We start from the raw sequence: 14,628 nt of genomic DNA, 5'->3' as shown, positions 1-14,628 counted from the left end.
ACAGTGGTGTCAGTGTGATTAGCAGTGTATGAGTGTGTTACTGTGAGGTGTAACTGTGTGTGTGTGTGTGTGTGTGTGTGTGTGTGTGTGTGTGCGGCACTATGTGTAAGGGTCTGCTCTTGGTGTTACAGTGGTGTCAGTTAGATCAGCAGTGTGTGTGTGTGTGTGTGTGTGTGTGTAACTGTGAGGTGTAACTGTGTGTGTGTGTGAGGTGTGTGTGTGTTTGTGTGTGTGTTACAGTGGTGTCAGTTAGATCAGCAGTGTGTGTGTGTGTGTGTGTGTGTGTGTGTGTGTGTGTGTGTGTGTGTGTGCGGCACTATGTGTAAGGGTCTGCTCTGGTGTTACAGTGGTGTCAGTTAGATCAGCTGTGTGTGTGTGTGTGTGTGTGTGTGTGTGTAACTGTGAGGTGTAACTGTGTGTGTGTGTGTGTGTGTGTGTGTGTGTGTGTGTGTTACAGTGGTGGCAGTGTGAGTAGCAGTGTATGAGTGTGTTACTGTGAGGTGTAACTGTGTGTGTGTGTGTGTGTGTGTGTGTGTGTGTGTGTGTGTGTGTGTGTGTGTTACAGTGGTGTCAGTGTGATCAGCAGTGTGTTACTGTGAGGTGTTACTGTGAGGTGTAACTGTGTGTGTGTGTGTGTGTGTGTGTGTGTTACAGTGGTTTCAGTGTGATCAGCAGTGTGTGAGTGTGACTGTGTGTGTGTGTGTGTGTGTGTGTGTGTGTGTGTGTGTGTGTGTGTGTGTATGTGTTACAGTGGTGTCAGTGTGATCAGCAGTGTGTGGAGTGTGTTACTGTGAGGGTGTTACTGTGAGGTGTAACTGTGTGTGTGTGTGTGTGTGTGCGTGTGTGTGTGTGTGTGTTAGTGGTTTCAGTGTGATAAGCAGTGTAAGAGTGTGTTACTGTGAGGGTGTAACTGTGTGTGTGTGTGTGTGTGTGTGTGTGTGTGTGTGTGTGTGTGTTACAGTGGTGTCAGTGTGATCAGCAGTGTGGTTCCAGCTGATTATGATGGAGATTCTCAGATGGATGTTCTGCTCACTGGCCACACAACGGGTTCAGACCTGCAGCAAACCACCGTCTTCATCTTCTGGGGGAACAACCAAACTCTAAGTAATAACACACACACACACACACACACACAGACACAACTAGGTTAGGACACATTTCAGAATTGTCTGTCATTTAAAAAAAGACAGACCAGAAAGATGGATGGATGGATGGATGGATGGATGGATGTATGGATGGATGATTTGAAGAGACGCAATGAGGGGAATTTTGGAAACAGCGCTGATGATCCTGATCTAAAAAGTAGATAATGGATAGTTGAGTGGCTAGGCAGAGATGTGGAAAGATAGATAGAGTGAAAAGGTAGATAGATAGATTAAAAAGGATGGATGAATTGATGGGCGGATCAGTAGGCTGATAAAAAGCGGTGCCTCGATTAAGAAACAGCCTCATAAACGGATGAAGGAGCAGAGAGAAATGTATATCTGCAGATAATTGCATACAGGGAGTGGAGGAATACTGAAGAAATAAAAAGGGGACAAGACAGAGGGATGAAGAGATGAAAAAAAAAATAGATACACAGAGAAAGGAATAGGGGGATAAATGAGAGGGACTGATAAATAGATGAATTGATAGCAGTGTGATAGTGTGATGTTTAAAGAGACAAGATGATAAATCAGTAGTAAAGCGATAGAAAGAAAGAAAGAAAGAAAGAAAGAAAGAAAGAAAGAAAGAAAGAAAGAAAGAAAGAAAGAAAGAAAGAAAGAAAGAACACACACACAGCCACTAATTCTTCACTCTTTTTTTGCCAGATCAGAGCGCCAGAGTTGACCTGAACCGGACCTTTAAGGACCAGCCTCTTGTTATGGAGTAAGCGCGCGCGCACACACACACACACACACACACACACACACACACACACACAAACATGGAAATGGGTGGATTGTTGACTCTAAATTGGTCCTTGGTGTGTGTATGTGTGTCTGTATGTGCATGTGTGTTTGTGTGTGTGTGTATGTGCGTGTGTGTGTGTGTATATGTGCGTGTGTGTTTGTGTGTGTACATGTGGTCCAGACTGTATTCCTGTATTTACCCCAGCACTCCTGGGATCATTTCCGGATCAGAAGACTCATTGAATGCTCAGCATATTCATCTAATAACAATTCAAACAATACAATATTTATACAAAAACAATATTTATATAGTGTTAAAGTTTGCATCCCCTAATGATTTCATTGTGCTGAACAAACCCAGTTTGTCTCTCGTGCTCATATTTTGTGCTAAGAAAAGCATCACATAAGCACATCTGCATCATTCCCCTTCAAATCTTATTGTATTTCTCGAAATATGAGCAGGGAATTGAAACCAGTTTCTCCTAAGAATCAGAGATTCTTTTTTTATTCTTTGATTTGATACAGTGGTAGAAACCATGATGTTTCTATTATAATTTACAGGTTGGTGTAGTTATATGCTTTTTTGACTGTCCATTGGACTGGATTGGATCTCTAATTTTAGAAACGTAGGTCTATGAATAATGTCACCTTTGAGCTTGCGTGCTAAGGTTGTAATGTTCAACAATAAAAAGTCCTACAGCTGTTATCAAAACCCTAAACATCATTCTACACATTTAAACCCTGATTGTGGTATTTGATTAATTAAAGAGGACCACGTTTCTTAAATAAAGTTATACTGAGGAGATCTGTGATTATAAGAACGATAAAAAGGTCCCAGTCTTCGAGAAGTCTAACACCCTCAGATCTCAACAACCACAAATATTCATTTAATAAATCACTGAGCATTTTATCACAGCTTCCAACCCTGATAACCTGAAACTTACCGTGCCTGTTGAGTCTGCGCTGGGAACCGGAACGCTCGCGGGCAGCGCTGGCCATTTTGTTCATTAGCCGAATTCTACCACACTACAGCACTACTGAAGCTCTGAGGGTTAGTACAGCATCCGTGGAAGAAATTACACACAATTACTGGATTCAACATGCACCAAAATACACCGACAATCAATTTGAGTGAAACATTGATGCCAGAAACAGAGGCACCTGCTGTACAAGTGGAAATTTTGGAAACAAACTTCAAAATTCTTTTTACATGCCTTAAATACATTTCCAAAGTGCACCACATCCTCTTTCCCAAGTCAAAGATACACAGCAGAGGTCCGAGGTAAACGAATTAAGGAGTAATCAAAGATTTTCCATTATAAAAGGGTTTCCACAGGGTCCTAAAAAGTCTTAGCTGTTTATATCATTTAAAACTAATGCTCATTGAAATGCTCATGCAGCACTTTAGAATGTTTTTTTTGTTGGTTTTCGTGTTTCAGTTCTTTCGTCCACTAGTCCTAATATAGTCACATTCTAATTTAATTTGTCACATTACACATTCATACAGAGTACGACATATAGTAAAATGCTTTTTTGACTGTCTGACTTGTAAACATGAAAAGAAATACAATATCAAGTCAAGTCAAGAAGCTTTTATTGTCATTTCAGCCATATATAGCTGACGCATTACACAGTGAAATGAAACAACGTTCCTCCTTAACCCTGGTGCTACATACAACAACAATCACAGAAAACACAGGGCTAAGAACTAGTAAGTGTCCTCGCCACATAAAGTGCATGTGTGCAACCTGGAGCAAACAGTGCAAAGACAACACAAGACAATACAGGACAGTGCAAGACAAATACACCAAACACAAAATACAAAATAAAATAGCTCTGCCAGTAAACCTGTTGTAAATAATATAAAGATAAATATAAAAGAGTAAAGTGATGTAAAAAAATCTAAATAAAAAAGGAAGTATAAAGTATGTTAAAATATAATCTGACTATAAAGTATTAAAAGGTTAAGAATAAAAAATTATGTATATGTGTATGTATGTATGTACGTATGTATGTACAGTACAGACCAAAAGTTTGCACACACCTTCTCATTCAAAGAGTTTTCTTTATTTTCATGACTATGAAAATTGTAGATTCACACTGAAGGCATCAAAACTATGAATTAACACATGTGGAATTATATATGGCATTATATACATAACAAAAAAGTGTGAAACAACTGAAAAATGTCATATTCTAGGTTCTTCAAAGTAGCCACCTTTTGCTTTGATTACTGCTTTGCACACTCTTGGCATTCTCTTGATGAGCTTCAAGAGGTAGTCACCTGAAATGGTCTTCCAACATTCTTGAAGGAGTTCCCCGAGAGATGCTTGGCACTTGTTGGCCCTTTTGCCTTCACTCTGCGGTCCAGCTCACCCCTAAACCATCTCGATTGGGTTCAGGTCCGGTGACTGTGGAGGCCAGGTCATCTGGCGCAGCACCCCATCACTCTCCTTCTTGGTCAAATAGCCCTTGATGCCTTCAGTGTGAATCTACAATTTTCATAGTCATGAAAATAAAGAAAACTCTTTGAATGAGAAGGTGTGTCCAAACTTTTGGTCTGTACTGTATGTATGTATGTATATGTGTATGTATATGTGTATCTATGTATGTATGTATGTATGTATGTGTATGTATATGTGTATCTATGTATGTATGTATGTATGTATGTATGTATATGTGTATGTATATGTATATGTGTATGTGTATGTATGTATGTATGCATACACATGCCTGAACTAAACAGAAGGGATGGATGAATGTGTATGATATATAGAGAGAAGTACAGATTAAAGTGAACCAGTATGATTGTGATTGTTATTAGTCCACTGTATTATGACTACACGAGACCAACGTGCAACAGCCAATCAGTTTTCTGTTATTGACTCTGATCTCTCTTTAGGATTGTACCACAGACATAAAATGTGATGTTTTAAGCTATGGGGCAGCTATGCAAGTTTAGCGATACTTGGCTTAAAAAAAAAATTGTGCTTGGTTAAGGCCAGTTGCTAACAACGTATTTGTGTGTTTTTTTTTTTTTTTTCGATGATTTGATGTAGGTCTTAAATTTAATGTTCTTAAAAATGGTTTTAAAAAGTTTGAAATCTAATAAATGAATCCTACAAAAGGTCGTAAGAAGGTCCAAAATTTTTCACTCTGGTCTACGTGTGTGTGTTTCTCGACTGCAGCTTTAATGGCGATATGGTCCCGGATATATTCGGGGTGGTGGACCAATCCACAGAGGTCTGCTATCTGCGCGACAGGTAAAGTAAAAAGTCATGGAGTAAGCGTTCTGGCTTTTAACGAGTTCATTTCCAGGACGGATGCTGATTTATTCGCTTCGTTCTGCAGGAAACCGAAGTGTGAGAAAGCTCTCGGTGCCGACGTGCAGATCCGCGTTCCTCACTCCAACGCCTTCATCGACCTTAACAAGGACTTCACGGCTGGTGAGTCAGGATTCTGCTTTAAAGAGTCGCGCAATAGCATATGCAGCTTACAAGTCTTCTTTTAGAAGGTGTGTTTACTAATAAAGAGCGATGTCTGGAAAGCGAAGAATGAGTAAGCAAACTGCTTGCACAGTACACAGACTTTAATTCTTTCATGTAAATGGGGGGGTGGGGTCATTATATTTTTAATAGGTGGTGCCAAAATAGGTGGATTGGAGTGTCCTTTGACTGAAAAACAGTGGAGACACTGCTTCAGATATGATTGAGAAACATGTCAAATGCAAAATGGCAGCTGTAAAATAAGCCCCGCCTTCTCAGTCTAAAGTTCAAAAGCCCCCTTGATATCTTAGCACCAAATACAATTTCATGGTTAGCTAATTTGTCTATTTTCAAAGTTGTTGTCTAAAAAGCCAGCACTTTAAATAATAAGTAAATCAGAGGATTTCGATTTGTATGACTGGAATTATTCACCAGTGCGTGGATGTTGCTCAGACGGCTGCTGAGGGGACAGAATTTACCAGAAAGATCAGCATTTTGGCACTAGTAGAAAATTCACCAGGAAGGAGGAAAAGAGGGAGGCCAATGAGTAGGTTTATGGATGTGGTGAAGGAGGACATGCAGGTAGTTGCTGTGAAAGAGGCAGATGTAGAGGACAGGGGGTTGTGGATACGGATGATCTCCTGTGGCGACCCCTAATGGGAGAAGCCAAAAGAAGAAGAAGAATGTCCATTTTGGGATGCTGGCACGCTCGGACCCCATAATCGCTTTCCAGGGCTTTGTATGAGGGGCGTTGTATGGCAGTACTACGTAGCTAGTGTGTCCTATTACCAATAGGTGGCGCACTTGTTGAGGGTCCAGTCTAGAAACCATTAATCCAGATGGCAGACAACAGCGTTCATGCGCGCATGGAACAGCATTTGGCATTGAAGTTTCTTGTGAACGAAGGCGAAAACCCGCGGATATCCACAGAAGACTCGAAGCAAAGTACGGTGATGAGACGCTCAGCCCCAGTAAAGCATCTGAATGGTGCAAACGGCGAATCTTTGTGAGGGAACGGCGGACGGCCAGTTTGACTTAAACGGCACTCGTACGTTGCGAAAACATTTATGTCATTTAGCAGACGTAGCGTTCGTGTCCACATTAGAGCCTGTAGCCTCCTGTACTGGAAAACTAACACTTTTAATGGAAGTTAACAAAGAAACACTTTTTTCTCTCTTCCTGGTACCCAGATGGGTTCTAAATGTCTCTCAGACTGAAATATATAGCAAAGGAAAGGCTTTCCATTTTCTTCCCCACTGAATAAATAAATCTCCTCCCTCTGGACTGTTTTTTTTTTTTTTTTTTTTTTTCGTTGCCTGCTTTAGCACTTGTCATCAAGATGGAGTGTCTTCACTGCCACGCTTTCTGGCCAACGAATTTTGGGCCTTGTTTGATCCAAACTCGATGGAGTGCATGCGTGCGTGTTGTTTCGGAGCAGATGGGCGGAGGAGCCATGTTATCTGCCTCTCTTTTCTCTCTCTGTGATATTTACTCACTGGGCTGTGATGTTTGAACTGCCAGTGTAATTAATAATTAAGCCGAAGAGAAGGATTCGAAACAATGCACGTCCAAACAAGCGAATCACACTTCAGCGGCTGTGCAAACAGCATCTCTGGCCCGGAGGGTGGGGTTATGTACCGACTTATGTACTGACTTCCCAGCGACGCGGGACTGATTTTGAATTCGGGGGTACTGCTTGGTCAGAAGATATTTTTTCGAATACCTTTACAGCGTTCTGACTAGAGGTCAATTGATAGTGGAGTTGACCGATACTGATAGCAAGGTTGGATTGTACTTGCCAATAACCGATCAATCAACCAATAGTTTGTACAATAGATACTAAAAAATGTAAAATATTTTATTTTATAAATGACATAAATATGAATATATTATTTCTATCAATAAATAGTTAAATTTTTATTAATCTCTTAACGACAGCGGACCTTCTTAACCGCTCCCCCATTGGCCGCTACCCGGAAAAACTATCTGTATGGATTTTTTTTCAATAGTCGATAGTTCCCGCAATCGACTATCAGTGCCGATTAATTACTCGGCCAAACCGGTCAGCGGTCAGTCTTGGGGAGTTCAAATACTGAACAGTAAAAGTTCAATCATAGGGGATGAGGTGTACTTTTGGTGTTAATGGAAAGAGTCTTTAGTGTCAGCCAGAGATAAAGCTGTAACTTTTAGTTTTCCAATATGTTCAGGAAATGTGTTCAGGACCACCACTAATCATTGATTATTTTCCTATGACGAGGAGTGTTTCATTTGTTTTTTATATAACAAAGAAGGATAAAATGTGAACAAGATGTGCACATGAACAAATCTGATATAAAAATGTGAACAATAAGTGTCCACAAAAAGTAGTATTGTGACCAATTTGCTCAAAGTACCGATATTATATCAGCATAGCACCAAGCTTCAGGTAAAGTGGGCATTGTGTGGATTTTAATTTGGTCTGATCTGTCACAGATCTATGAAAAGCTTATATTAGACTATGTGTCTGTAAGTGAAAACATATGTAAAGTGCATGTCTATTCAGTTCAATTTAAAAGTCAATATTCCCCCCACATCTCTCGAGGCCGGTCCAAGTTTAGATTGCGTTTCTATCCATTACAGTCAGACTGATGGACAGATGAGTTTAATTTTCCTGCGTTAATGAATCGATCTCCTCTCGGAGATAAGACGATCCGACGCGTTGGTCACTTGCTAGCGATTGTATTAGATTTTTTTTTTTATTTGCACCACGTGTGAGGGAGTGAAAAAGCGGAAGCACCATCGGTCATCAATCCAGCACAGGCTAAAGAGGTCACAGTGTCCTTCACAGCAAAGTCGCCCGCCTCGGCTTTATCTCCACACGTGCCCCCTTACTCTCAGCGCGAGCTTGGCATCCATCGCCACTCCCGAGCCATCTGGAGGCTGTTCCCGCTGCTCCCGTTGCCATAGAAATGCACCTCTGATTGGCAGCCCGGTGGAAAAGAAGCAGGAAAAAAAAAAGGACACAAACGTTTCCAGCAGCTGTGGAGAACCAAAAGGATGGGAAGAATTTTTTTTCCCAAATAAACATGCAGCCTTTTTCCTTTCTTTTTTTGTTTTGTACACTCCTTGCTGTGTAATTATCTACAGAGTGGCAGTTCCGGGTACGGGTCCTCAGTAAATGAGCGCTTTTGAGAAGACGATTTTGCAGCATTCGAATGCAACGAATCGTCTTCTATTTTTAGAAATGCTTTACAACATCATTTATCATATTTATTTATTTATTTATTTATTTATTTATTTATTTATTTATTCTCAAGAGGCTTGAGACTTGTATGATGCATAGCATGCGGTTTCACACACAAGCTCTCGATCTTTTCCTGACATCTTTTCTCTACTCTTTCTTTTTTTTGATTATCTGGTCACTTTTTCTTAGGGTAAAGTGTCCTTTAGATGATCCTGAACTTGGACTCTAAAGGCATGATGAAGCAGAGACACTGGTTTAGTCTCAAAACACACACTGTGCACTTTTATTTTTGCACTTTCCAGCTGAAAAGTGGACTTGGGATCAGATTTATTGATCAAGTCACATTGAAGCCTTAATTTGCTGACTTGGGAAGTGAGTTGAACAGCTTTTTCATTGACCCTTGACTGCACTAGATATGACTGAAAAGTGTTATTTAAATTGCTTGTTACTTCAAGGACTTTTTATACTTTTGTCAATCAGCCGTTGATCATTAGAAAGTGGCTGTTTTATATCATCCTGAAGTCAGAAACCATCTCTTTTCATTTGCCAACATTTAGAGCTCCAAAGTCGGCTAAACTGCCCGCTTTCCATGTCTTCTCTCTTAGGCAATGTAGAACATTTGCAACAGGTGACATTTTTGTAAGCTACTGAAGCTTGATGTAGATGTTTAAGTGTACAAGCCATTGTTTATGTCAATTTATAGCTTTCACGACCAAAAAGCTGAATATCTTATGTCGATCAGATCAATACCTCTGGCGTTCAGATGCATTCGATGCATAATTAATAATGTGCTAATGCTACCAACTAGGAACATAACATCAATCCACACTTCATCTCCTCCTCCTGACTGTCATTTTTTCATTGTACAACTTTTGATCCACCACAAATGTTCAATTTCTGTGGAACTCAAAATGCAGCTCGTTTGCTGTATATCCGATGCGTGTGGTGCAAATCTTTCCCTCTGTTTCCGGTTGCCAGTTCCTCACTTCTTTTTTGTAATATACTCAGTTCTACATAGAAAATAAAGCAATTTAGTATGAAACTTTATTTCTTTTTCTGTGGCAATTTATGACATTTCGAATGTGATCTTGAAAAAACAATTTAGTTGTGATTACAGAAGGGTTGTGGTGGTTATTGATTTGTTTTTGTCTATCTTATACAAAACTATATGCAGGCTGAGCAGTGTGTATGAAAGCAATTGGGACAGATTTCATATATTTTTTTTTTTTTGGGTTATGATTTTTTAAGAATTGATGTATAAATCCCAATAAAAATGCTATAGGCATAAATCTGAGCATACTGAACACCAGTAGCGGGCCGTACATTTGGTACCTGGGCCTTCAGTGGGGACTTGCAGGACTCTACCTCTTAATACCACCACTATCACGTCGCAATTATAGAAACCATCAATACAATACAAAAACGCAATATAACAATGCGTGACATTACGGAGCGAGAAGCATCATTTTACTTCAGCAAGAAACCCAGTTAAGACTCCAAACCTCTACAACTACAACCACAACTGTGCCACTGTATTACTGTACATCATCTGGAGCAGTTCATAATCAATATTTGTCTAATAACATGACAAAACATAAAAGATTTTAATAAAATACACCATACTCACTAGAGATGCATATTAATAATGCATACTCATAATGTGCACCGCTCCTCAGAGGCTGTAATCCAGTGTTCCCGCTCGTATTCACTGGTCTGGAAGTGGAGAACAAACACTTTCCCGGCTGAGACAAGCTAGCTAGGGTTGGCTGACCTCCTCACGATGGATTTTTAAGTATGTTCGTAACTCAATCAATTTCTCTTCCTCCATAGGGCATAAATCGCCTAACTCAGATGTATTAATGTGTGCAGAGCTACAAACGTGTTTTGCCAGTCGAACTTGGCTGTAACAGTTTCCCTCTGACCAACCAATTAGAGGACATAAAAATGCTGACGCTATTCTGGCCCTGTGAGGCGAATTTGAAATCTGATTGGTTAAAGAAACAGATCCATTGCTAATATTCTTTATGGTAAAAAGGCCAGCAGTACTGACTTTGAAGGCTCTGGGCAGATTAGATTGACATGGCAGCAAATAGAGTGTCTGAAATCTGATTGGACAAAAAATCTAAAATCCACATACACGTACTGGAAGCAGTGCAGCCCAAAGAAACACTACAAAATGAAGAGAATAAACTGTTGGGAATGAATTAATAAAATTTCATGGAACAAATATTAGATTTTAGGTTGTAAATGTTGGTTAGTGCTTCTGATAGTGTTTAGGCCAACAGAGAAGGCTTTGCTGGCCCTGACGGCCCACCACTGCTGGCGGCCCACCACTGCTGAACACAAAAAGTGACGCTCAGTGTTTTTAAAATGATAACCAGCCGAAAAACCAAAAGTTTTTATTAAGGCTGTTCAAATTAACGCGTTTAACGCAAATTCATTTCAACGGCACTGATTTTATTTAACGGCAATTAATGTGGCGCACATTTCCGTTTTACCCTTTTTTGAATAAAAAATAAAAATAAATAAATATGATGGGGGTGAATATAAAATATTTAACAAAACACATTTATTCATGGTGTCGTCTTTACTCGGATATAAAAAAATCTAATAAACTCCACCGAAATTATTTTTTAAGCTCTACACTTTTGTTTTACTGATGCGCCAAGTCTCAATTTAAGCACCAAAAGCCACCATGGTGCACACATCCGGCAATTAAAACCGTCCGTGTGGAAACATAGCAGAAGTTCACTTTGGTGTCATGATGATTTACATTATTTAAAACACTATAATTACTTTAAAACATTTACAAGAACATTTTGTCTTCATGGTCTATGTTGAGTTTTTGGTTTCACTAATAATAACCATACATTTGCATAAAGCATCCATATTTGTCCATTGGAAAAGTTATAACAGATAAAAGTGTGCGATTAGGTTGCTATTAATTACGATTTAACTCATGACAAACGTGCGATTAATTGCGAGTAAATATTCCATTTGATTGACAGCCATAGTTTTTAAACGACTTTACAGTACATACTGTAAAGTTGGTGCATATACATTGGTCTGACTCCTATCTCAGTTCCAAATATGTACAGTATATCTGTCATTTCCTCTGATGAATCTGAGAGGAAGCTGATGAGATGTTCGGCCGGAGCTCAGAGAGGTTAATCGAGTGGAGTGAAGTTCTCAGTCGCTGGTCACACTGTGTTTGTTTTGTAGCGCTACTTTATCCAGAATGTAGATTCTCTCTCTGTCTCTTTCTCTCTCGCTCTCTTATCAAGTCTCCATAGTCTGAATTAATGGCAGCAATCCTCTATCAGATCCACACCAAGTTCTCGTTTCTTAATGACATGCTATGCGTTCGTGAAGAAAAAGTGCTTACTGCCAAATAATTACAAACGTCATTACTTGCGGGTGTGCACAAAAACCACGGATGCTGCCTTGCAACTGGTTGCCAGGCAACCCTCTATCGCAGCGCCGCGAGCCGCAGCCAATTAGGTGCCGATTTTAGAGCGAGAGCGACAAGTTAATTGTAGAGCAACGGCAACGAAACAGATTTTCCATATTAGGAGCTTAGTGGAGTGGGAGTTGATCAAATCATTAGCTGCTGATTTTTAATTTATGTATCTATTTGTTATACATTTTTTTCTCGAATGTCAGAGACTCATTGATTGTGATGTTTTTACACAATACAGTAATGTAACACCACATATAACACTGATTTCTGACTAATGAAAGCAGACTCTTGCTTTAATGAGTTTCTGAGTAAAACCTTCCTTTGCTCTCTCTCTCTCTCTCTCTCTCTCTCTCTCGCTTTCTTTCAGGTTCTTTTTCACTTTCTGCCTTTTGTTGTGCCTGTTCTTCTCTCTAGTGATAAACTTTCCTTTTTTTTCTCTTTCTCTAATATCTCTCTCTCTCTCTCTCTCTCTCTCTCTCTCTCTCTCTCTCTCGCTCTCTCTCGCTCTCTCTCGCTCTCTTCTTCTATCTCTCTTTCTCTATCACACTTATCCTTTTTCACATTCTTATCTTTATCTTCTTTCTTGCTTTGTCTAACATGCATGACTAAAATTGTGTGTTGCCAAAGCAGTAAGAACAACACAGAATAGGATTTTAAACATCTAAAGCAAGTAGTCTATGTATGGAAATAATAAAATGGTATAAAAAGTGACCTAATAAAAGAAAATATGAAATATATACAGAAATGTATATAGCAAAAATAAATAAATAAAAAGTCCTGTGACACATACTAAGCTTAAAATTTAAACATTATATACACGTGTAATGGGTTTTGGGGGCTGCGGATGAATTCTTATCGGTTGTTTGTGTCTTGGTTATGGTTGTCCTTCAGGAGTTGACAAGATGCTACAAATCTAGTGGCTATATTTGCACATTTTCATTTCCACACTCTCTTAAAGGTCTCAAGTGACCCAATTAAACACTCCTGCGATCGACCATAAAGAAACGTCGAAGAGGCTCAATCGCGGAACAGAATAAACGTGGATATTTTCGAGCCGCAGTGATGTGCCGATGATCTCATGATGGCGAGGTTTGCTCATCTCGGAAGATGACTCACATTCGATGAAAAGAAATCGACAGCTTGGTCCGTGCATTCAGCTTTTTAATCAAGCTGCTCGTGCCATTAACGAGTTTTAATTGTTTTCTTCTCCGGAAAAAAAAAAAACATTCAGATGTGATTATTAAGGAGAAAAGGACACACACACACACACACACACACACACACACACACACACACACTCTACTGTCATCTACACATATATATTTTTCACTACATAAAAATCTTTCAGGAATATCAAGTATCTTTCAAAAATTTGGTTGCAATTTTAAAATTTGCTACATTTTTAATCAACGACTTTTATCTTTGCTTCTTATATATTATACAGATATTTCTTCTCTACAACATCCGAAGGATTCGACCATTTCTGTCCACACAGACTGCCCAGGTGCTTGTTCAGTCTCTTGTCATTTCAAGACTGGACTACTGCAACTCTCTGCTCAGGTCTTCCTCTGAACGCTATTCGTCCACTGTAAATAATCCAAAACGCAACTGAAGATTGTGTTTAAGTTCTCCCACACCACCCCACTGCTGCGCTCCCTTCACTGGCTTCCAGTAGCTGCACGTATCAGATTCAAAACACTGATGCTTGCCTACAAGGCCAAAAATGGACCAAAACAATCTTACCTCAGAGATCTCATCACATCTCACACTGCACCACACTGTCTGAGATCCTCCAGCACTGCTTGACTGGTACCACCTTCTCTTTTAGAATAAGAGGTAAGTATACTTCAAGGCTCTTCTCTGTTCTGGCACCGAGGTGGTGGAATGAACTTCCCCTAGATGTCAATACAGCGGAGTTCCTGACTATCTTCAAGCCACAACTGAAGACCTACCTCTTCCTGAAACACTTAAATTAGCACTTTCCAAGTTTGCTTTGTAGAATTCAAGAGTTATATTTATATTAAGTTTGTAATCTTGCGTACCAGTGTAGATTTATTCATTGCTCGAGACTCAAAGCACTTTTGTACGTCGCTCTGGATAAGGGCGTCTGCTAAATGTCACAGATGTAATTGCAATTCATCCTAAAGGTGTTCAGAGCTCTTTTTTGTGCTGGATTTGTGCGTGGTCATGCTGGAAATCAAAAGAGGATCGTGCTTTTGCAGTAGTCTAAACTGTGGAAGGCTCTCCCCCCTTTATATTTACCAGGTTTCTTCAACAGGGTTTTATATGTGTCAAACATTTGATGTGTGTGCAGTCAACCCCCAATAATTTGCGGTTCGGCTCGGACAATTTGCGGGTTCTCATTTGGAAAGTAACTAACAGCAAGTTGCGGATTGTCTTAAAATTTGCGGGAATCCGCGGCTGGAATGAATGTTCAGGAACATTAGGAATAACGTTTTAAACTATGTTTTTACTAACAAATTTAACAAATTTTTACACATTAAAGTGAGATAATGTCTAGACGAATTCACTAAAGGACAATAGGGGGTGCGTCCAAAATTCAAGGAT

At 39.6% G+C, this 14,628-nt stretch overlaps 1 protein-coding gene across 1 annotated transcript in view; it reads left to right on the top strand.

Moving 5' to 3' along the window:
- The window catches only part of itfg1 (integrin alpha FG-GAP repeat containing 1), a 164,720-nt gene that overhangs the window by 1,292 nt on the left and 148,800 nt on the right, over positions 1-14,628 (top strand). Inside the window, exons 3-6 of the mRNA XM_046840410.1 lie at positions 962-1,104; positions 1,812-1,869; positions 5,081-5,155; positions 5,244-5,338. Of these exons, the coding sequence (XP_046696366.1) occupies positions 962-1,104; positions 1,812-1,869; positions 5,081-5,155; positions 5,244-5,338 (371 nt within the window). The remainder of the gene's footprint in view (positions 1-961; positions 1,105-1,811; positions 1,870-5,080; positions 5,156-5,243; positions 5,339-14,628) is intronic.

The sequence above is a fragment of the Silurus meridionalis genome, chromosome 26, assembly GCF_014805685.1.
Source record: "Silurus meridionalis isolate SWU-2019-XX chromosome 26, ASM1480568v1, whole genome shotgun sequence".
Taxonomy (NCBI): domain Eukaryota; kingdom Metazoa; phylum Chordata; class Actinopteri; order Siluriformes; family Siluridae; genus Silurus; species Silurus meridionalis.
This window is presented reverse-complemented; position numbering and strand designations above follow the sequence as displayed.